This window comes from Odontomachus brunneus, unplaced genomic scaffold, assembly GCF_010583005.1.
Source record: "Odontomachus brunneus isolate Ranch 3 - 2012 unplaced genomic scaffold, Obru_v1 Obru_scaffold_196, whole genome shotgun sequence".
Classification (NCBI taxonomy): Eukaryota; Metazoa; Arthropoda; class Insecta; order Hymenoptera; family Formicidae; genus Odontomachus; species Odontomachus brunneus.
The window spans coordinates 386,690-412,063 of NW_022639646.1; the positions used below are offsets into that span (position 1 = coordinate 386,690).

Below are 25,374 nucleotides of genomic sequence, written 5' to 3' on the forward strand. Positions count from 1 at the left end.
CAAAACTGTCCATTTTATGAGTAATAAACTGTCCATTTTATGATAACTGTCTATAATAAATTTGCTTATTAATCGACTGAATAGTTTCTTTGTCCAATTATTGCTCAGTTCTCGGTCAATAAATGAGTTCAGATATTGTGCATTTTGTGCACAGTAACATTTTGATTGGGATCCCAACAGTTTTATTCGTCAGTTACTGAGCAAACGTTAATATAATTATTCAGTAACTGCTTACAAACTGCGTGAAATTTCTACTAGGATTATTACAAAAAATATTTTTCAGCAGAGTATATGATGTGCTGAAATCTTTGAATAAAGTTTATATAATATAAGATGTGGTGACACATATTGTTAATATAATACATCGTTTCTATGCTACCTTTATGAAAGTAGTCATCAATATCAATCAGTCATGTATGTAGGTTACAACACGGCTGAAAATCTTTCCTCATCTAAGATTACTTCTTCAAATGCGATAGGTGGATGGTCACGAACTTATATTCGTCAAATGCAATACGAAGACTGTTTCCAAGCTGGGACAAAGGGTCAATAAAAGAATACTTATATATAACAGTAGTATATGACAAATCATATAACATTTTTATGAATATACCTACACAATATTCATATGATGAAGAAGATGCGCGAAAGACGCTTTTCTCAGACATATATCAAACTTCTATTCATTCCATCGGATTTCTGTTTATAAGAGATTTGGTAACAAATATCAGACAATATGACATAAACTATCTGTGGCAAGAATCGAATGATATGGTAGTACTCGAACACGCGCACATAATAGCATTTCATGCTACCTTACATTTTAAATGGGTCATAAACATCAATTTGTCTGAAGTCATAAGTCAAATTGACCATATCGTACTAACAACTTGCCCGATGAAGTCCGCGGGACGACTTGGACTAATTGTTTACAGGTATGCAAGACAAAGCATTGCATATATTATTATATAAGACGTGTATATGCAAGAAAGACGAGAAGGGTAGTGTAATCGCCTTAGTGTTTATTTCACGTAGCGTACGAATCGTCCTTCTCCCTGCGTGATCGAAATTTCTCGAATTCATTATTTGTTTTTGTATATCCTCAAAACGCAATCGTGAAGATAATAATGAGAACATATGATGCTGTCACTAAAAAAATTATCTAAAAATTTATGCTGTAGAAATAGAAAGACTTTGCATATTCCTTTGGTAATTTCTCGTAGAATAATAAAGTCAAATAGAAGGTTAAGACTTACAAAGATTGTGTAGAATATATAGAGATATGTTCAATGTTATATAATAAATTAATTTTTGTTAACAAAAAATTTTTATAAAAGCAGTTTTTTCCAATTTATAGGCAAAAGGATGTTACGTACAAGAAAGAAGATTTTCCTGGTCGACGTATTGATATTGCGAAGCTGGTATCGTACGAAATGTCACGTCAATTGTTCATCGGTATAATGAACTCGCATTTGAACATTGAGGATAAGTGGTTCGATGAGATACTTGCGTCCTTCTACAGTTTTTATATTGTAGGCAAGGTAATTTTATCCAATGAAAACTATTAAAATGCAAGAGAATTTGCTTTAGCTGTTAAAACTCAATATAGATTCTGTAATAATAGTTAAGCACTCGTAAGCACATTATAAATAATCACTTAGTGCTTATTTATTTTGTTATTTCGAACATCTCTCACGATATAATAAAACTATATATTTAGATATGGTTAGCAGAAAAAATAATGGAGCTCTTCTCAGTCCAAAATCTACAGACTGCATTAGATAGTGATATTTATTTAGAGCTCAAACCTACTATACATAAATCTAAGAGCGATTATGGAATTGATGGTTTACTTTATCCTTTGCTGTATCACAAGAAAGGTGAGCGAGATACTTAATAAATGCGATTAGGTTAATTAATTATTCTAAATTATCTAAATTTTATATGCATTACGGTTTGAATTATTGTAGCATTTGTCCTAATTCGTATGTTAGTCTATTTGTTCACTCCGCAAAAGTTTGATGAGATCATTAAGAGATATGTACAATCACGGTGAGTTTATTTATGGTAATATTCTAAATATACACTTTTATTCTCATATATTTTCTTACATTTATATTATACATGTACTTTTATTATTTTTTAATTGAAAATTTTATGTTACTTGAAATTGCGTATTCAGCTTTTATATCATTAGTAAAGTACCTTACGCAAATTTATCTCCTTGTTAATAATTCGGGACATGTTAAGGAAAGAAAACACACATACGATTTTTTATCAAATAATGGCTGATTCATTCGCACAACTATTTTTCATTACGTTATGTTACGTACATAGTTATATTATGTATACATTTACGTTTGAATAAATTAAGCATTCTTTTAACAAAATATTTTGAAGAGAGACATGTGTTAAGATTAAAAACTAATATTTTCATTATTATTGTTTCGGCAGCAACACGAATTTCTGGACAATCGTTGAGGAAGTACATCCTCAAATATATAATGAGAAATATACAATAAAAGAAATAATGGATTCATGGTTAACGGAAATACATCACCCAGAAATGCACTTTATTCGTAACTATAATGAGAAAACAGTGACGTATAATGCAACATTTTCTAGTAATACCTCCAATTTTAAGATACCGTTTACTTATGTTACGACACCGGATATAGACCAGTTACATACTACTGTCTTTTGGTGTGAAAGAAATGAGACAAAATCTATTAGTGACCTTGACTCAAATAATTTTCTTTTAGTCAACTTGGGACAATTCGGTAAGCACAGACTAATATAGGTAACGATCTGTGTAATTTGGTGCTTGGATATTTTCTTTAAAATAATTCGAATTTCGTTACTAACTCTACTAATAGTGGAATTTTAGCAACAGTATATGAGAAATTCTGGGTTATTGACTATGCTTTATGTACAAGTATATGACTTACGAGAAAAATTATGTGTTATACATTGTGACGAAAAGTATCAAAATAGAATATAAATTAACACCTAAAGTATACATTTTTCAATACTGATGGTGAAGTGAGATCAAAGCATGAAATAATAAAGCTAAACGTAAAAGATCTACAATATTCTTTAAAAAAAGAAATATATACATATGTAAAAATATTGTAGAATTATTCACCGCTGCAAGTATCGCATAAAGATTTCAATATTTCCTATTAAGAATTTGCAAACACTGTAAATTTTGCAATTTGATAAAAAGTGCAATAATATTTTTCAAAATCACTTCTTGATGTACAAATTCGAAAATGTCTTACATTATTTAATTACTTTTACAACAGGTTACTATCGAGTTAATTACGACAGCCAGAATTGGTTACTGCTTGCGAAGTATTTACAGTTTGCCAACTCTATACCCATTCTCAATCGAGCACAGATTGTGAACGATGCATTTTACTTTACTATAGCTAGGAAAATGGGACTTCATGTCTTCTTCGATGTTATAAAGTTTCTAAACAAGGAGACTAGCTATATAGTATGGCACCCAATGTTTAACATTTTCTCGTATATGTCGACTTTCTTAAAATCTCCAATAGGCGATTTGGCGAAGGTGAGAAAATACAAATTTAACGAACACCTTTAATTACTTTCTATAATCTCAGTTGTCGCAAAATTGCGATAAATCAAACAAGAATATAGCAAATTCACTTGCAAATTCAAACATGGATGTTTTAAGCTTATCTGTTATGATACTTTCTTAACTATATAACTATTTTCTTTAACTATCTTGGAGTAAAAAGTAGTAGTGGGTAATATATCCAGATAATAGTGAATACTGCCGCTCAAAATCACAAAAGTGAACGTTTCACTCAAGATTAAACAGGATTCTGATCCCTTATCAGCAAATATTTTAATCGATTTGAGTGAATATGTTTCGCTGACAGTGGATTGCTTTGGATTCATTATTTAATTTTGAGTGAAAATATTCTCTTAACAACTTAGAATAAAGAATTCACCCTATAGAAATAAAAAATAACTCAAGTTCGAGTGATTCGTCTATCACTTGGTTTTCGAGCCAAATTTCACTCCAAGATATTAACTCTACAGTCATCGCGTTACTTTTCGAACACGAGTCCACGAATGGGATTTTGAGAGGTCCTAATAAAAAATTATTTTATATCTTTTATGTTGTGAACTTAAATATATTTAAATATATTTTCTTTAATTAGGTTTTTGGGTTCATGTAAAATATAAGAAAAGACTATTTTGGATATAATATTCTCTTAAAGAACTTATACGCCGACTGTAGTGTTAAGAGAGTTCAATGAGTAAAATTCATGTTACGTAACATGTTCCAGGTAAAATTTGTAAATATACTGAATACACTTCTTCATAAAGTGGGGTACGAAGAACGTGAAACCGATCGAGAAATGACGATGCCGTTAAGATTACTAGCAATAAAGTGGGCTTGCGAATTCGGTCACGAAAAATGCAGAAATATCACTGCCAGAAAATTAATCGCGTATATATACAATAGTGAATATAACATGTAAATATTTTTTAAAATTGCTATTTTTATGTTTCTAATAATATTTAATATATTATATATCGATGTTATATATCGATATGTTATATATCGTATCATGATTGATGAATTGTATCGATTATGATCGAAGAATAAAGTAAAGGATTAAGTTTTTGCTTACAAATGCTTATTTCTTTTGATGTATGTCGTAGAATTGCGCAATGGACAAACTTGATATACTGTATCGGAATGATGGACGCAAATATGAATATTTTGGAACATATTTGGCAATTAAGCGTTCAAGAGGAAAATATAAAGATGTTAGAGCCTTTGACCTGTATAGAAGATGAAACTATCTTATTACATTTTTTGCAATTGATGACAAATATTACCTATAAAAACAATGCAACAAAGTTATCAATGGGAAAAATACATCGTTATATTATTAAGAGACATATCGAAAAGCAAATGGTGCTGAATTATTTCTTGAACAATTATTTCGAGATAATAGACAGGTATTTTTCTTTATAAAAAAAAAACTCTTTATCATCATTAGTTTCAGTTATGTCTATTTTGGTCAAATGTAATGTATCATAATTTTATAGATTTCCCAACGATTTTGGTACCCACGATAATTTAACTCTAATAGGTGATATCATTATGAATGTGCATAACCATCTGCCACTCAGTATGGTAAATTTTACAATTATGCTTTTGTTATTTATCTCTATTTAACTTACTATATTTATTTATTTATTAACTTATTTATTTATTTAAATATAACACGTACATATAAAACTGCATTAATTATTAAAAAGTAAGAAATTTTAAAAAGTAAGAAATATTTATTTTATTACTAATTAATATCCACGTAATACGTTTTAGATAAGCATACACGTAACCAAAGACTTGTATGACGATGGACTACGGGACAAGATTGAAAAAATAATCGAAATACGACGAGATCAAATATTAAGACAGCGAAGGAAGTTCAAAATGTTTTACGAATGATGTGTTATAGTGATAATAATCTAATTAACGCATAGTTTTCCTATTATTTTTACGAATTATAATCTATTTGTGGACTTATATTATATATTATATAAAGAATATTTATAGCATAAAGTAATATATAACGTATACGTTACAAGAATCGATAAAGGAAATAGTAGAATATGCGAAAAAACGTGACGGCTTGAAAAAAGACATACAGATTTTTCGCAGAAAATATTATTTTTTATTTCTTACCTCATTACACGTACACTTTTTATATTATTTACTTCATAACATCCGACAATGACGTCTGCTTTCGTGATTTCACACTTTTTTCGTACATGCAGTTCACATTTCAACGAAGGAGCATTTTACAATTACACGTAGGCCCCGCACAATTAAAATCAGTAGCAGCATATAATAGACAGCGACATTTCAAAATTATCCATCACGGTCTTGGTGGTTAACATTGTCGATAGTAGTCATATACTGAATGTTTGACAGCATCCGTACAACGCTCGGTACATATTTTTCTTCATTAATAATTAAAAATTTTACGTGGCTAATTCGAAAAAGGTAAACCGATTCTATTACTTCAAATGTTGTTAAACGCACTGTATATTTTCTCACAAATCTTATATAGATATATAATCTAGATATATAATATTTACATCGTATAAAATAATGTTTAGTGGCGGTGACGCTTTTTTCATAACGATTCGTTTTAAATAGAAATTGTCGCGTAACATTTAGTAGATCACTTACTTAGAAGTATAATAATATTTATTATTTGTACTCTGTGAGAAAACATGAAAATGAGATATTTTGCACAATGTCAAAATATTTTCCTTTTAACGACGCATTGATCCTTTTGATAAACGTCAGAGAAACGTCTCCATCTTTCCATCTACCCTGTTAAGTCTTCGTTCTTTCTCAAATGCTAAACTCAAAATTAAAGAACAATAATATCACGAAAAGAAGACGGCCAAATAAATAGAACCGCTGTGCCTATATTCCCGGCAGTCCAATATGGGGTCGATATATATACCAAATTAAAGATCTCGATGAATTGAAAACAACAAACTATGTCTCATTTTGGTAGGGTGCATGTGGCCCGATAAATCGGGCCCGAAAGGAAGCAAGTTTTAAAGATTTTTGATGCGATAAAAATATGAAAATAATGAGTTATGATGTGAAATAGGGCTCGTTGGAAAGCTTATGACGTCTACTATCATGTGGGAACATAGTAACATTTTTATGCGCAAAAATAACCGGAAGTCCAAGTACTCCAATTGGAACTTTGGTACTTTCGGTGGATTTTGAGCTCAGAAAATATTTCTATTCGATTCTTCGTATTTCTAAACGTAAAATGGAGTAATTAGACACAAAAACAAATCAATGTTATTTATTTATTCAAGTATCAAGTATCAAGTATTTATCAAATTGAATCAAGTTGTCTGGACAGATAATGAAATCAATTTTTGCGGCGATTTCGAGTGACGGAAATGGAGAAGTTCTCAAGTCCCCATGCACCCTACAAAAATGAGACATAGTTTGTCGTCTTCAGCTCATCGAGTTTTTTAATTTGGTATATATATATCGACCCCATATTGAACTGCCGGGAATATAGGCACATCTTGGTCGCCCTCTTTTATATATATTAGAAAGTTTTTTTAGGTGACAATTATGTTCTTTTTGTAGATGCTTGTATCCAAATTGGAGACGACATTTTTAAAACTACTTTTCATTGTTGCCATGATGTTTCCTGCTGCTAATCCTCTCTTCGAAATATAATTGGAATTGTTCGTTTTCTTTCGGGCAAATATTTACCGAACAAGTGGCACTAATAAATAAGTGTCTAATGATAGAGAATACATTTTACATGCGATATTGGATCTGGCCAATAATCATTACGTATATATATTACGTATATTAGTATAACTTCTCCCGTTTAACTGTCGAGCATGCAATTGCTGCTTCCATTCTGAAGACCGTCAAGTCTGTAAGATCTTTGGAACTATTCTTAATTTATGAAAAGTTTTCATTGTGCATATTATTACTATATAATACTATGTTTCTATTTACGTGTTACTAACGCATTTATTTTATTATAATTACAACGATATAATATTAATGTCAATAACACTACAAGATAGACGCAAGGCTCGACTAGCGCTTGAAGGGCTTGATAAAAATTTTTTTCGTTAATAATTCTAAATTTTACGTAATTATTTCAAGAAGGATACCGATTCTATTACTTATCCTGACTTATTATAGCGATATATTAGTTCTGATACACTGTCAAACGTCCTATATATTTTTTCACAATTTCATTTACAGGGTGCGGCGCCAAAATCCGGAAAAATTCAATTTGAAATTCTCGCCGTTCTATACCACTGGTAGATGTTGCGATTAGCGTTCAAATAGCTTGACGCATGTACTAAACCATCATAACCTCGAAACAGTCGCAATGTTGAAACCAAGTGCGGAGTATAACCGAAGAGCCGCGATTATCGAAAGTGTTCGCACTGGGTGCTCGGCGATAGAAATCATTCGGTTCTTCGGGTACCCGAGATCGACTGTATGATGTCATCGCAAAGTATAATGAGTCGGAGAAGTCCAACGAAGGTTTTGCAACATCATTCAGTGAGGGTGATGTCATGCCACCGTATTTCTTTAACAAAGGGGAAAATGTCACAAAAGAAGTTTATTTGCATGTTCTGACAAATGTAGTGAAGCCGTGGATGGAAACTGTGTCGTCTGCAAAGCCGTATGTTTTCCAGCAGGACAGTACGTCCGCCAACATAAGTCATTTGGTGCAAAATTAGTTGTCGGACAACGTCGACATGTTTTGATCGAAAGAATTCTGGCCTCCCAACAGCCCAGATTAGAATCTTTTGGATTTCTATGTATGGAGCGTAGTTGAAAGGGTCACGAACAAATCGAGACATCCAAACGTCGCATCATTGAGAGCCGCTATTGAAGCGGCATTCACCGATATGAACCGTGACAAATTAAAGCGAGCCTGCGCACGCTTCAGACCGAGAATGGAGGCGGTCATTCAAGCAAGCGGGTGATATATTGAGTAAATGTGTTCTTTATGGCCTTACAAACAATGTGGTTAAAAAAATTTTGTAAACCTTTTCGTTTTTGCAATAAAAAATATGATTGGAAAAAATGTATAATTTTTCCGGATTTTGGCGCCGCACCCTGTAGATGTATAATATTTACGTCGTATAAAATAATGTTTAGTGGCGGTAACGCTATTTTTCATAATGATTCGTTTTAAATAGAAATTTGGCATGTTACACTTTGGTATAGATCATTGGCTTGTAAGTGTCTAACAATAGAGGAAAATTTTTACATACGATATTGGATTTATTTCGCCAATCTTCACTACGTATATATATATATATATATATATATATATATTTGTGTGTGTGTGTGTATGTGTGTGTACGTATATATATATGTATGTATATATAACAACATCAATAACTGTTATTGTCGTTAGTATGTGGTGATTCGTCATGAGCGCGTGAAGGTGAGACACGAGAATTTCAAATAATGCTTTCTTTGGAAATAGAAGTAATCGAATACACCAAAACAAGAAACAGGTCCTCCTCGGATTTTATTTTACAGTAGATATTCTGAATAAAATACGCATACTTCCGGAAATATGCATAAGGAACAGACATGAAGATGTAGATTCTATATATAGTATAAATAAATATTCGTGCAATTATTAATTAGCCCGCAATTAACTAAAGCAATATATATATATATATATTCTTTTATTTTAATTCAAATATAGAGTTTTATATTTTACTTCAATGTGTTATTCCAATATATATTCGCTCAAAATAACATACTGTGGAAAGAGTTCCGTTTCCATTCAGTATACATTATGAAGCAAGTTTCTTTCATATTTCCTGTGTGTCATAACGAACTAAATTTTCTTTACAACAATTTTTAGTACATCTAACAACTTTCAACAGAAAAGGAGTCGTAATTTTGCTTTTCCTTGAGTCAGGAAATATTAAATATTTGTTTTATCTATGAAAACAAGATAGTTTATACATCATCAAGATGTGCTCTTTGATCCTTTTGATTAACGTCAGATAAACATACTTCCATCTTTCCATCAATTCTCTTAAGCTTTATTGCTTTCTCACATGATGAAATCAATATCAAAACTAAGAAATAATATCGTCACGAATATTCTAAATGCATTAAAAAGTTTCTGAGTTAATAATTATGTATTTTGTGTAGCTACTTGCACCCAAAATGGAGACGACATCTTTAAAACTACTTTTCATTATTGCCATGGTATTTCCTACTGCTAATCCCATCACGTTGGAAGATTATGCAAATTGCTCGCTTCCTTTCAAGCAAGTATCTACCAATCATGTGGTACCAATAAGAATTGATGTTACAATTCAAGTAAAACCGAGAAGCATCTTGTCAGGCAAAACCGATATTACTATAGATGTAAAAAAACCTACGACGAATATAACTCTGCATGGACATGATTTGAAAATAGACATGGCGTGCACAATGATTATAAGACCTGGTGCAAAGCCGAAGTGTCGTGAGGAGGATGCTATATATAAACTGTGGGAAGTAGTGTATTGTTCCGAAAAAGAAGCGATAAACCTGATATTTATTGATTATATATCCCCTGGCCAGTATATCTTACATATAGAACATTTCTCTCTTTTGGATAAAAATGAAAACGTGATGATTTATTTATACTCTTGGAAAAATGAAGCTAGGTAAGCAGTTAAATATTATGAAAGCAGTGCACAATTGTAAACAACAATGTCTGCTATTGACGAAAGTCTATTCACAACATTTCAACCACTAATCTGGAGAAAAATATTTCTTTTATATTATATATTATATTATTATATATTATTTTATATTATTATATTATATTTTATATTATTATTATATATTATATATTATTTTATTTATTATATAAACGCAAGGACTTGTTGAAAAATTTCCAATTTCTCTAATTTTTATATTTAATAACAAATTTTCATGTGTGCAGATTCTAATATGTTTTTTAAATGCCGCCGCGCGTATTTGAAGCATTCGTAGCCGTGATTTGTACGTTGCTTAGTTTTCTCAAATAAATCTTTTCTGCGCATACCTCATAGAGAAAAATAAGGGAAGAAACTTGCGAAATCCGGAAATGTTTAGATTGTTTTGAAATATTTCATAAGTGTAGAATGCAAAACGTTCCGCAAAATTACAAAGTTATTACAAAAAATGTTTTTCAACAGAGTATACGACGCGTTGAAATCATTGCATAAAGTTTATATAATATAAGATGTGGTAATTCATATTTTCAATATAAGACATCGTTTCTACGCTATCATTATGAAAGTACATTAATCAAATGTGTATGTTAACACGGCTGAAAATTTTTCCCAAACTAAGATTGCTTCTTCAAATGCGATAGGTGGATCGTCACGAACTTATATTCGTCAAACGCGATACGAAGACTGTTTCCAAGCTGGGACGATGCGACAATAAAAGAATTTTTACATATAACAGTGATATATGATAAACCATATATGATCTTCTTGAATATACCTATACAGTATTCGCATGATGAAAAAAATTCGCGAAAGACGCTTTTCTCTGATATCTACAAAACTTCTACTCATTCCCTCACGTTTCTGTTTATAAGTAGTTTGACGACAAATATCAAACAATACGACATGAACTATCTGTGGCAAGAATCGAATGCGACGGTAGCACTCGAATACGCGCACATAGTAGCATTTCATACCACATTACAATTTAAATGGATCATAAACATCGTTTTGTCTGAAATCATAAATAAAATTGACCATATCGTCCTCCCAACTTGCCCAATGAAATCCGCGGGACGTCTTGAACTCATTGTTTACAGGTATGCAAGACGAAGCATTGCACATATTATTATTATACAACATTATTATTACATAATATTATTATTATATAATATTATTATATAAGACCTCTTAAGCAAGAAAAACGAGAAGGATAGCGTGATCGTCTTAGTGCTTATTTGACATAACGTATTATCCTTCTCTCTACGTGATCGATATTTCTCGAATTCATTATTTGCTTTTATATATACTTAAAACGCAGTCGTAGAGACTGTGATGAGAGCATATAATGCTGTTATTAAAAAAATTATCCAAAAATTTATGCTACAAAAACAGAAAGATTTTGCATATTTTTTTCATAATTTCTCGTAGAATAATGTAACCAAATAGAAGATTCAGTCTAACAAACAGTGGCCTAGCGAGAAAAAAGTTTCAGGGGGGCTGTACTTTTTATTTTTGACGAGGAGAAAAAAAGGTCATCCGAAAAAATTTTTCTCACACATAGCGTAAACCAAAAAATTAATTTCGGGAAGGGCTGCAGACTCTCAGCCCCCTGGCTACGCCACTGCTAACAAACATTGCGCAGTTTATGTAGAGATACAATGAAAGTTATATAATAAATTAATTTTTGTTTACAAGAAATTTTTAGCAAAACAGCTTTTTCCAATTTACAGGGAAAAAGATGTTACGTACAAGGAAGGAGTAGATTCTCCTGGAAAAATGATTGATATTGCGAAGTTGGTATCATATGAAATGTCACGTCAATTGTTTGTCGGTATAATGAACTCGCATTTGAACATTGAGGATAAGTGGTTCGATGAGATACTTGCGTCCTTCTACAGTTTTTATATTGTAGACAAGGTAATTTATCAAACGGAAACTATATATACTAAAATACAAGAAAATTTGTTTCAGCTGTGAAAACTCAATGTTGACCTTAATAATAGTTAAATACTCATAAGCGCATTTTAAATAGTCAGGCAGTGCTTATTTCTTTTGTTATTTCGAACACCTCTCACCATATAATAAAATCTGTTCTTTTCAGATATGGTTGGGAGAAGAAATGATGGAGCTGTTCGTAGTCCAAAATCTCCAAACTGCTTTAGATAGCGACATTTATTTGGAGTTCAAACCTACTATCCATAAATCTAAGAGCGATTATGGAATTGATGGATTACTTTACCCTTTACTGTATCACAAGAAAGGTAAGAGGGAGACTTAATAACTGCGGTTAATCAATTATTCTAAATTACCTAAATTTCATATGCATTACGGTTTGAATTATTGTAGCATTCGCCCTAATTCGTATGTTACTCAATTTGCTCACTCCACCAAAATTTGATGAAATCATTAAGAAATATGTACAATCTCGGTGAGTTTATTTATGGTAATATAATAATTATACAATTTTTACCTCGTATACTTTTCTGTATTATACATGTATGTTTTATTGTTTTTAATTGAAAATTTTATCTTATTCGAAATTATGTATTCAGCTTTGTGTTGTTAACGCAGAATCTTACACAAATTTACCTCCTCGTTAATAATGCGGGACATGTTAAGGAAAGAAAACACACTACTAATTTTTTATCAAATAATTAGCTAATCCATTTGCACCTTTGAACATTTTTGATTACGTTATGTTATATACATAGTTCTATTATGTGTACTTTTACGTTTGAATGAATTAAAACATTACCACGTTTCTTCTACCAAATTATCTTTAAAGAGCAACAGGTGTTAAATTTAAAAATTTTTATTTTTATTATTATATTTTCATTTACATTATTATTATTATTACATTTTTATTTACATTATTATATTTATGTTTTCGCCAGAAACACGAATTTCTGGACAATCGTTGAGGAAGTATATCTTGAAAAATACATTGAAAAGTGTACGATAAAAGAAATAATAAACTCATGGTTAACGGAAGCACATCACCTAGAAATGCACTTTATTCGTGACTATAATAAGAAAACAGTGACGTATAATGCAACGTTTCCTAATAATGCCTTCAATTTTAAAATGCCAATTATGTTTCGTGCGAATTTGGAAATATATTTTACTGTTTTTTGGTGTGGAAGAAATGACCTAAATATTCTTAGAGGAATTAACTCAAATTATTTTTTTTTAGTCAACACGGAACAATTCGGTAAGCACAGACTAATAAGCTTATAATATTTTGTGGCTCATTCTGTGACAGTTTAACGATCTATGTTATTTCATATGATTGAATATTTTCTTTAAAATAATTAGAACTTCGATATTTTAACTTTACAAATAGTGGAATATTCGGAACAGTATATGAGAGATTTTGAGTTATTGACTATACATGCTTTATATGCAAGTATATGACTTACGAGAAAAATTATATGTTATACGTTGTGATAAAAGGTGTCAAAATTGAATACGAAATATCTTTGAAAGTATTCATTGTTCAAGTTCATTTTCCAAGTTCATTTTTCATTCTTGATGGTGAAGTGAAATCAAGCTACACTGATGTTGTAAATTTAACATTGCAGGTATCCCAAATTATCCACTCTTATTTATGTGTAAATTTAACACAAAATAAATGTGGTAAAAAGTAACACACATAATATGTAAAAAATTAACACAAAAATTTAACACTTGAATACATTCAGGAATCACAGTTTGTGTTAAATTGACATCTGTATAATGTTAAATTAATTAAAATAAAACGTTACTTTAACATTTCAAAGAAGAATTAATCTACGATTTTGATAAAATGAAAAGGTTATATTGATATAATTTATGTTTGTGTTATTAAATATGTCAATTTAACACAAACTGTGATTCCTGAATGTATTCAAGTGTTAAATTCTTGTGTTAATTTTTTATATATTATGTGTGTTACTTTTTAACACATTTATTTTGTGTTAAATTTACACATAAATAAGAGTGGATGATTTGGGATATATAAAGTTAACACATTAAGTTGACACGTTAAATTTAACTCATTAGTTTGTACAGTGTATGTAATAATAAAGAGATAAGAAATATAAAAGAGCTACAATATTCTATTAAAAATATAAAGTAAAAAAGAAATATACATATATACACATGTGTGTATGTGTGTGTGTGTTATAATATTGTAGAATTATTCACCAAGTATCTTATGAAGAGTTTAATATTTCCTATTAAGAATTTACGGAAATTTATAAATTTGTAAATTTTGTAAATTGATAAAAAGTGCAACGATATTCTTCAAAATCACTTCTTGATGTACAAATTCAAAAATATCCTACATGGTTAATTTCTTTTACGACAGGTTATTACCGAGTTAATTACGACAGCCGGAATTGGTTACTGCTTGCGGATTACTTACAATCTGCCACCTCTACACCCATATCTGTTCTCAATCGAGCACAGATTGTCAACGATGCGTTTTACTTTACAATAGTTGGGAAAATAGAATCTCAACTCTTCTTCGATATTATAAAGTTTCTAAATAAGGAGTCTAATTACATAGTATGGCATCCAGTGTTTAACATTTTCTCGTATATGTCGTCTTTCTTAAAAACTCCAATAGGCGATTCCGCGAAGGTATGGAAATATAAATTTAACGAATACTTTTTATTTACTATTTTATACTCTCAGTTATCGCAAAATGGCGAAAAATCGAACAAGAATATAGGAAATTCACTTGCAAATTCAAACATGGATGTTTTAAGCTTATTTGCTATGATACTTTTCTGTAAATATTTTGGAATAAAAAGTGATAATATCGAGATAAAAATAAAAATACTGCCGCTTGAAATCACAAGAGTGAACATTTCACTCAAGGTTAAACAGGATTCTGATTCCTTATCAGCAAATATTTTAATCGACTGGAGTGAAAATGTTCCGCTGACAGTGGAATGCTTTGGTTTCATTCTTCAATTTTGAGTGAAAATATTCACTCAACAACTCAGAATAAAGAATTCACTATAAGGGAATATAAAATAACTCGAATTCGAGTGATTCAGCTATTACTTGGTTTTCGAGCCAAATTTCACTCCTAGATATTAAGAGAGTTCAATGAGAGTTCAGTGAGTAAAATTCGTGACATGTTCCAGGCAAAGTTTGTGAGTATATTGAATAGTCTTCTTCATAGAATGGGATACGAAGAACGTGAAACCGATCGAGAAATGACGATGCCGTTAAGATTACTAGCAATAAAGTGGGCTGGCGAATTCGGCCTCGAAGAATGCAGAAAAGCCGTTGCCGAAAAAATGATCGCATATATACACAATAGTGAACAAAACATGTAAATATTCTTTAAAATTGCTATTTGTATGTTTTTAATAATATTTAATATGTTATATTTCATATCATGATTGATAAATTATATGATCAAAGAATGAAATGAAAGGTTGATTTTTTATTACAAATACTTATTTCTTTTGATGTATGTCGTAGAATTGCGCGATGGACAAACTGGATACACTGTATTGGAATGATGAACATAAATACGACTATTTTAGAACTGATTTGGCAATTAAACATTCAAGAGGAAAATATAGAGATTTTAGAATCCTTGTCCTGTATAGAAGATGACATAACCTTATTGCATTTTTTGCAACTGATGACAAATATTACCTATGAGAACAATGCAACAAAATTATCAATGGGAAAAATACATCGTTTTATTATTAAGAGACATATCGAAAAGCAAAAAATTCTCAATTATTTCTTGAACAATTATTTCAAGATAATAGACAGGTATTTTTCTTCTTAAAAAATATAGTTATTATCATTATTAGATACCGTTATGTCTATTTTGATTAAATGTAATATATCATAATTTTATAGATTCCCCAACGATTTTGGTACCCACGATAATCTAACTCTAATAGCTGATATCATTATGAATGCACATAGCCAGATGACACTCAGCAAGGTAAATATGCCTTTGTTATTTATCTCTATTAAACTTAATATATTTATTTATTTATTAAATTGCTTATTTATTTAAATATAACACATATGTATTAAGTTGCATTAATTATTAAAAAGTTAGAAATTATGCCGCGAATTATCGTTATTATATTGGTCTTAGTGGCTATTTACCTTAGTACTGATTAATATCCACGTGTGTTTTAGATAAAGATGCACATAATCCATAATTTTTATAATTATACTCTATGGTTCGACAGCAATAATCTGATCGAAATACGACGAGACCATATATTAAGACAGCGAAGGAAGTTCAAAATGTTTATAATTGATGTTTTATAGTGATAATAATCCATCTGACCCTTAGTTTTACTGCCACTTGCACGAATTGTAATCTATGTAGGGGCTTATATTACATATATTATATAAAGAATATTTATAGCGTAAAATAATGTGTATTTTCTAATTCCTAAGAAATTTTGCTTAAAAAATATTATCTTTTACAGCGAAAGTATCTTCTAACAATTTTAAGTTATTACTAATTGACACATACCATATTCACCATGCAAACACGTCAGATAAACTAATGACAAGTTAAAGAATTGCACTCTAGCGATGAAATAAAAAGACTAAGCAGCCTCCCAGCATAGATTACTTTATCTTTTCCTGTACCACAAGAAAAATAAGACTCGAAAATGCTGTTAAATAATCATTTTTAGCTACTCAAATTTCAAATATATTATCGTTTGCATAATTGTAGCATTGGGTAACGCTATTTTTCATAACGATTCGTTTTAAATAGAAATTTGACATGTTACATTTTGGTATAGATTATTGGCTTGTAAGTATCGAACGATAGAGAAAAATTTTTACATGTGATATTGGATATGTACACACACACATACACACACACACACACACATGTACGTATATAACGACATCGACAACTGTTATTGTCATTAGTATGTGGTGATTCATCGTGCGTGCGAGAAGGTAAGAAACGACGGAGAATGTAAGATAACGGACTAAATTTAAAATTACATTTTTTACAATTGAGTTTATCTAACAACTTTCTACAGGAGAATAATTGTAATTTTATTTTCCCTTGAGTTCAATCCCGGTTTGATAAGATTAAGGAAATATTAATTATTAGTTTTGTCTGTGAGAAAACATGAAAATAAGATATTTTGCACAACATCAAGATGTGTTTCTATCAACAGTGCAATGATCATTCTAATAAACTTCAAATAAGCATACCTCTTTCCATCAACTCTATTAAATCTTGTTTCATTCTCACATGCTAAAATCAAATTTAAAGAACAATAACGTCAGAAAATTTTATATATACTAAAAAGTTTTCATAGGTGACAATTAATATAGGTGATAATTATGTTCTTTGTGTAGATACTTGTACCCAAAATGGAGACGACATCTTTAAAACTAGTTTTCATTATTGCCATAATGTTTCCTACTGCTAATCCCGTCATTTTGAAAGATCATGCAAATTGCACGCTTCCTTTCCATCAAGTATCTACCGATCATATGGTACCAATAAGAATTGATGTTACAATTCAAGTAAAACCGAGAAGCATCTTGTCAGGCAAAACCGATATCACTATAATTGTAAAAAAACCTACGACGAATATAACTCTGCATGGACATGATTTGGAAATAGATATGGCGTGCACAATGATTATGAGACCTGGTGCAAAGCCGAAGTGTCGTGAGGAGGATGCTGTATATAAACTGTGGGAAGTAGTGTATTGTTCCGAAAATGAAACGATAAACCTGATATTTATTGATTATATATCCCCTGGCCAGTATATCTTACATATAGAACATTTCTCTCTTTTGGATAAAAATGAAAACGTGATGATTTATTTATACTCTTGGAAAAATGAAGCTAGGTAAGCAGTTAAATATTATGAAAGCAGTGCACAATTGTAAACAACAATGTCTGCTATTGACGAAAGTCTATTCGCAACATGTCAACCACTAATCTGGAGAAAAATATTTCATATAAACGCAAGGACTTATTTAAAATTTTCAATTTCTTTAATTTTTATATTTATCAACAAATTTTCATGTGTGTAGATTCTAATGTGTTTTTTAAATGCCGCCGCGCGTATTTGAAGTATTCGTAACTGTGATTTGTACGTTGCTTACCTTTCTCAAACAAATCTTTTCTGCGCATACGTCATATTGAAAAATAAGGGAAGAAACTTGCGAAATCCGGAAATGTTTAGATTATTTTGAAATATTTCATAAGTGTAGAACGTAAGACGTTCCAAAAAATTACAAAGTTATTACAAAAAATGTTTTTCAACAGAGTATACGAAATCTTTGCATAAAGTTTACATAAATATAAGATGTGGTGATTCATATTTTCAATATGAGACATCGTTTCTGAAAGTACATCTATCTTTATGAAAGTACATTAATCAGATATGTATGTTAACACGGCTGAAAATTTTTCCCAAACTAAGATTGCTTCTTCAAATGTGATAGGTGGATCGTCACGAACTTATATTCGTCAAACGCAATACGAAGACTGTTTCCAAGCTGGGACAATGCGACAATTAAAGAATACTTGCATATAACAGTGATATATGATAAACCATATATGATCTTTTTGAATATACCTATACAGTATTCACATGATGAAAATAACTCGCGAAAGACGCTTTTCTCAGACATCTACAAAACTTCTACTCATTCCCTCACGTTTCTGTTTATAAGTGGTTTGACGACAAATATCAAACAATACGATATGAACTATCTGTGGAATGAACCGAATGCGACGGTAGCACTCGAATACGCGCACATAGTAGCATTTCATACCACATTACAATTTAAATGGATCATAAACATCGTTTTGTCTGAAATCATAAATAAAATTGACCATATCGTACTCCCGACTTGCCCAATGAAATCCGCGGGACGTCTTGAACTCATTGTTTACAGGTATGCAAGACAAAGCATTGCACATATTATTATTATACAATATTATTATTACATAATATTATTATATAAGACCTCTTATGCAAGAGAAACGAGAAGGATAGCGTGATCGTCTTAGTGCTTATTTGACATAACGTATTATCCTTCTCTCTACGTGATCGATATTTCTCGAATTCATTATTTGCTTTTTCATATACTTAAAACGCAGTCGTAGAGACTGTGATGAGAGCATATAATGCTGTCATTAAAAAAATTATCCAAAAATTTATGCTACAAAAACAGAAAGATTTTGCATATTTCTTTCATAATTTTTCGTAGAATAATATAGCCAAATAGAAGATTCAGTCTAACAAACAGTGGCGTAGCGACAAAAAAGTTTCAGAGGGGCTGTACTTTTTATTTTTAACGAAAAGAAGAAAAAGTCATTCCAAAAAATTTTTCTCACACATAGCGTAAACCAGAAAATTAATTTCGGGAAGAGCTGCAAACTCTCAGCCCCCTTGGCTACACCACTGCTGACAAAGATTGCGCAGTTTATGTAGAGATACATTAAAAGTTATAAAATAAATTATTATAATATAATAAATTAATTTTTGTTTACAAGAAATTTTTATCAAAACAGCTTTTTCCAATTTACAGGGAAAAAGATGTTACGTACAAGGAAGGAGTAGATTCTCCTGGAAAAATGATTGATATTGCGAAGTTGGTATCATATGAAATGTCACGTCAATTGTTTGTCGGTATAATGAACTCGCATTTGAACATTGAGGATAAATGGTTCGATGAGATACTTGCGTCCTTCTATAGTTTTTATATTGTAGACAAGGTAATTTATTAAACGAAAACTACTAAAATGCAAGAGAATTTGTTTCAGCTGTGAAAACTCAATGTTGACCTTAATAATAGTTAAATACTCATAAGCGCATTTTAATTAGTCAGGCAGTGTTTATTTCTTTTGTTATTTCGAACATCTCTCACCATATAATAAAATTTGTTCTTTTCAGATATGGTTGGGTAAAGAAATGATGGAGCTGTTCGTAGTCCAAAATCTACAAACTGCTTTAGATAGTGACATTTATTTGGAGCTCAAACCTACTATACATAAATCTAAGAGCGATTATGGAATTGATGGATTACTTTACCCTTTACTGTATCACAAGAAAGGTAAGAGAGAGACTTAGTAACTGCGGTTAATCAATTATTCCAAATTATCTAAATTTCATATGCATTACGGTTTGAATTATTGTAGCATTCGCCCTATTTCGTATGTTACTCAATTTGCTCACTCCACCAAAGTTTGATGAAATTATTAAGAAATATGTACATTCTCGGTGAGTTTATTTATGGTAATATAATAATTATACAATTTTTTCCTCATATACTTTTCTATATTATACATGTATGTTTTATTGTTTTTAATTGAAAATTTTATCTTATTCGAAATTATGTATTCAGCTTTGTGTTGTTAACGCAGAATCTTACACAAATTTACCTCCTCGTTAATAATTCGGGACATGTTAAGGAAAGAAAACACACTACTAATTTTTTATCAAATAATTAGCTAATCCATTTGCACATTTGAACATTTTTGATTACGTTATGTTATATACATAGTTCTATTATGTATACATTTACGTTTGAATGAATTAAACATTACCACGTTTCTTCTACCAAATTATCTTTGAAGAGCGACAGGTGTTAAATTTAAAAATTTATATTTTTATTATTATATTTTCATTTACATTATTATTATTAGTACATTTTTATTTACATTATTATATTTATGTTTTCGCCAGAAACACGAATTTCTGGACAATCGTTGAGGAAGTATATCTTGAAAAATACATTAAAAAGTGTACGATAAAAGAAATAATGAACTCATGGTTAACGGAAGCACATCACCTAGAAATGCACTTTATTCGTGACTATAATAAGGAAACAGTGATGTATAATCCAATGTATCCTAATAATGCCTTCAATTTTAAGATGCCAATTACGTTTCGTACGAATTTGAAATTCTATTTTACTGTTTTTTGGTGTGGAAGAAATGACATAAATATTTTTAGAGGAATTAACTCAAATTATTTTTTTTTAGTCAACACGGAACAAGTCGGTAAGCACAGACTAATAAGCTTATAATATTTTGTGGCTCATTCTGTGACAGTTTAACGATCTGTGTTATTTCATATGATTGAATATTTTCCTTAAAATAATTAGAACTTCGATACTTTAACTTTACAAATAGTAGAATATTCGGAACAGTATATGAGAGATACTGAGTTATTGACTATACATACTTTATATACAAGTATATGACTTACGAGAAAATTATATGTTATACGTGGTGACAAAAGGTGTCAAAATAGAATACGAAATATCTTTAAAAGTGTTCATTGTTCAAGTTCATTTTCCAAGATCATTTTTCATTATTGATGGTGAAGTGAAGTCAAGCTACACTGATCTTGTAAATTTAACATTTCAGGTATCCCCAATTATCCACTCTTATTTATGTATAAATTTAATACAAAATAAACGTGGTAAAATGTAACACACATAATATGTAAAAAATTAACAAAAGAATTTAACACTTGAATACATTCAGAAATCACAGTTTGTGTTAAATTGACATCTGTATAATGTTAAATTAATGAAAATAAAACGTTACTTTAACATTTGAGAGAAGAATTAATCTACGGTTTTGATGAAATGAAAAGGTTAAATTAATATAATTTATGTTTGTGTTATTAAACATGTCAATTTAACACAAACTGTAATTACTGAATGTATTTAAGTGTTAAATTCTTGTGTTAATTTTTTACATATTATGTGTGTTACTTTTTACCACATATATTTTGTGTTAAATTTACACATAAATAAGAGTGGATGATTTGGGATATATGAAGATAACACATTAAGTTGACACGTTAAATTTAACACATTAGTTTTTACAGTGTATGTAATAATAAAGAGATAAAAGATGTAAAAGAGCTACAATATTCTATTAAAAATATAAAGTAAAAAAGAAATATACATATATACACATGTGTGTGTGTGTGTGTGTGTTATAATATTGTAGAATTATTCGCCGCTGCAGTATTTCATAAAGAGTTTAATATTTCCTATTAAAAATTTATGGACACTGTAAATTTTGTAAATTGATAAAAAGTGCAACGATATTCTTCAAAATCACTTCTTGATGTACAAATTCGAAAATATCCTACATGGTTAATTTCTTCTACGACAGGTTATTACCGAGTTAATTACGACAGCCGGAATTGGTTACTGCTTGCGGAGTATTTACAGTCTGCCAACTCTACACCCATAGCTGTCCTCAATCGAGCACAGATTGTCAACGATGCGTTTTACTTTACAACATTTTGGAAAATGGAATCTCAACTCTTCTTCGATGTTATAAAGTTTCTAAATGAGGAGTCTAATTACATAGTATGGCATCCAATGTTTAACATTTTCTCGTATATGTCGGCTTTCTTAAAAACACCAATAGGCGATTCCGCGAAGGTATGGAAATATAAATTTAACGAATACTTTTTATTTACTATTTTATACTCTCAGTTATCGCAAAATGGCGAAAAATCGAACAAGAATATAGGAAATTCACTTGCAAATTCAAACATGGATGTTTTAAGCTTATTTGCTATGATACTTTTCTGTAAATATTTTGGAATAAAAAGTGATAATATCGAGATAAAAGTAAAAAGACTGCCGCTTGAAATTACAAGAGTGAACATTTCACTCAAGGTTAAACAGGATTCTGATTCCTTATCAGCAAATATTTTAATCGACTGGAGTGAAAATGTTCCTCTGACAGTGGAATGCTTTGGTTTCACTCTTCAATTTTGAGTGAAAATATTCACTCAACAACTTAGAATAAAGAATTCACTATATAGGAATAAAAAATAACTCAAATTCGAGTGATTCAGTTATTACTTGGTTTTTGAGCCAAATTTCACTCCTAGATATTAAGAGAGTTCAGTGAGAGTTCAGTGAGTAAAATTCGTGATACGTGACATGTTCCAGGCAAAGTTTCTGAGCATATTGAATAGTCTTCTTCATAGAGTGGGATATGAAGAACGTGAAGCCGATCGAGAAATGACGATGCCGTTAAGATTACTAGCAATAAAGTGGGCTTGCGAATTTGGCCTCGAAGAATGCAGAAATGCCGTTGCCGAAAAAATGATTGCATATATACACAATAGTGAACAGAACATGTAAATATTCTTTAAAATTGCTATTTGTATGTTTTTAATAATATTTAATATGTTATATTTCATATCATGATTGATGAATTGTATGATCAAAGAATAAAATGGAAGGTTGATTTTTTATTACAAATACTTATTTCTTTTGATGTATGTCGTAGAATTGCGCGATGGACAAACTGGATACACTGTATTGGAATGATGAACATAAATACGACTATTTTAGAACTGATTTGGCAATTAAACATTCAAGAGGAAAATATAGAGATTTTAGAATCCTTGTCCTGTATAGAAGATGACATAACCTTATTGCATTTTTTGCAACTGATGACAAATATTACCTATGAGAACAATGCAACAAAATTATCAATGGGAAAAATACATCGTTTTATTATTAAGAGACATATCGAAAAGCAAAAAATTCTCAATTATTTCTTGAACAATTATTTCAAGATAATAGACAGGTATTTTTCTTCTTAAAAAATATAGTTATTATCATTATTAGATACCGTTATGTCTATTTTGATTAAATGTAATATATCATAATTTTATAGATTCCCCAACGATTTTGGTACCCACGATAATCTAACTCTAATAGCTGATATCATTATGAATGCACATAGCCAGATGACACTCAGCAAGGTAAATATGCCTTTGTTATTTATCTCTATTCAACTTATTATATTTATTTATTTATTAACTTATTTATTTAAATATAATACATGTACATTAAGCTGCAATAATTATTAAAGAGTTAGAAATTATGCCGCAAATTATCGTTATTATATTAGGCTTAGTGGCTATTTACCTTAGTACTGATTAATATCCACGTGTGTTTTAGATAAAGATACACATAACCCAGAATTTTGATGATCACAGACTAGGGATCAACAGCAGAAATATGATCGAAATACGACAAGAGCATATATTAAGACAGCGAAGAAAGTTCAAAATATTTGAGAATTGATGTTCTATAGTGATAATAATCCATTTGACCTATAGCTTTACTGCCACTTGTACGAATTATAATCTATATAAGGGCTTACATTATATATTTTACATTACATATATTATATAAAGAATATTTATAGCGTAAAATAATGTGCATTTTCTACTTCCTAAGAAATCTTGCTGAAAAAATATTATCTTTTACAGCGAAAGTATTTTCTAACAATTTTAAGTTATTAGTAATTGACACATACCATATTCACCATGCAAACACGCCGGATAAACTAATGACAAGTTAAAGGATTGCACTCTAGCGATGAAATACAAAAACTAAGCAACCTCCCAGCATAGATTATTTTATCTTTTCCTGTACCACAAGAAAAATAAGACTCAAAAATGCTGTTAAATAATCATTTTTAGCTACTCAAAGCTCAAATATATTATCGTTTGCATAATTGTAGCATTCGGTAACGCTATTTTTCATAACGATTCGTTTTAAATAGAAATTTGACATGTTATACTTTGGTATAGATTATTGGCTTGTAAGTATCGAACGATAGAGAAAAATTTTTACATGTGATATTGGATATGTACACACACACACACACATATATGTACATATATATAACGACATCAACAACTGTTATTGTCATTAGTATGTGGTGATTCATCGTGCGTGCGTGAAAGTAAGACACGACAATTTCAATTAATACTTTCTTTTTTTGGAAATAGAAGCAATCGAACCACAGAAACATATGCTCTTCGGATTTTATTATATAATAGATATTCTGAATAAAATACGCATACGGAACAGACATGAAGATATAGATTCTACAACCAGTATGAATACATATATGCGTGTAATTGTAAATTACACCGCTATGCTCTTTGCACAAGCAATATATATATATATATATATATATATATATATATATATATATATATATATATATATATATATATATTTTTTTTTTTTTTT

General features: G+C 30.1%; 4 protein-coding genes across 8 annotated transcripts in view; all 4 read left to right on the forward strand.

Moving 5' to 3' along the window:
* Positions 1 to 5,744, forward strand: part of LOC116851909 (glutamyl aminopeptidase-like) — an 11,049-nt gene extending 5,305 nt beyond the window's left edge. For 4 of the 5 annotated variants that reach the window (XM_032831830.1, XM_032831828.1, XM_032831831.1 and 1 more), the window contains 9 exons: positions 1,358 to 1,541; positions 1,721 to 1,880; positions 1,971 to 2,052; positions 2,455 to 2,780; positions 3,306 to 3,574; positions 4,323 to 4,513; positions 4,702 to 5,004; positions 5,095 to 5,182; positions 5,375 to 5,744. In XM_032831830.1, coding sequence (XP_032687721.1) covers positions 1,358 to 1,541; positions 1,721 to 1,880; positions 1,971 to 2,052; positions 2,455 to 2,780; positions 3,306 to 3,574; positions 4,323 to 4,513; positions 4,702 to 5,004; positions 5,095 to 5,182; positions 5,375 to 5,500 — 1,729 coding nt within the window. In that variant the 3' untranslated portion in view covers positions 5,501 to 5,744. Of the gene's footprint in view, positions 1 to 410; positions 936 to 1,357; positions 1,542 to 1,720; positions 1,881 to 1,970; positions 2,053 to 2,454; positions 2,781 to 3,305; positions 3,575 to 4,322; positions 4,514 to 4,701; positions 5,005 to 5,094; positions 5,183 to 5,374 lie in introns of those variants that run through there. The other variant, XM_032831833.1, reaches the window with a different exon arrangement.
* A 3,252-nt stretch (positions 5,745 to 8,996) lies between these two features.
* On the forward strand, positions 8,997 to 16,715 carry LOC116851914 (glutamyl aminopeptidase-like). Its single transcript, XM_032831844.1, has 12 exons — positions 8,997 to 9,026; positions 9,755 to 10,257; positions 10,953 to 11,408; positions 12,042 to 12,228; positions 12,413 to 12,572; positions 12,658 to 12,739; positions 13,206 to 13,522; positions 14,660 to 14,934; positions 15,447 to 15,637; positions 15,790 to 16,092; positions 16,183 to 16,270; positions 16,474 to 16,715. Exons 2-12 carry the CDS (start codon positions 9,770 to 9,772, stop codon positions 16,606 to 16,608), a joined length of 2,682 nt encoding a protein of 893 aa, XP_032687735.1. The 5' UTR covers positions 8,997 to 9,026; positions 9,755 to 9,769; the 3' UTR covers positions 16,609 to 16,715.
* Positions 16,716 to 17,106: 391 nt separating this feature from the next.
* LOC116851916 (glutamyl aminopeptidase-like) lies at positions 17,107 to 24,545 on the forward strand. The gene is made up of 12 exons (XM_032831846.1): positions 17,107 to 17,259; positions 17,671 to 18,173; positions 18,775 to 19,230; positions 19,867 to 20,053; positions 20,232 to 20,391; positions 20,477 to 20,558; positions 21,024 to 21,340; positions 22,472 to 22,746; positions 23,266 to 23,456; positions 23,609 to 23,911; positions 24,002 to 24,089; positions 24,289 to 24,545. Exons 2-12 carry the CDS (start codon positions 17,686 to 17,688, stop codon positions 24,412 to 24,414), a joined length of 2,673 nt encoding a protein of 890 aa, XP_032687737.1. The 5' UTR covers positions 17,107 to 17,259; positions 17,671 to 17,685; the 3' UTR covers positions 24,415 to 24,545.
* Positions 24,546 to 24,703: 158 nt separating this feature from the next.
* LOC116851925 overlaps positions 24,704 to 25,374 on the forward strand; it is a 4,515-nt gene continuing 3,844 nt past the window's right edge. Inside the window, exon 1 of the mRNA XM_032831856.1 lies at positions 24,704 to 25,235. The gene's annotated coding sequence lies outside the window, so the exon portion shown is untranslated. The remainder of the gene's footprint in view (positions 25,236 to 25,374) is intronic.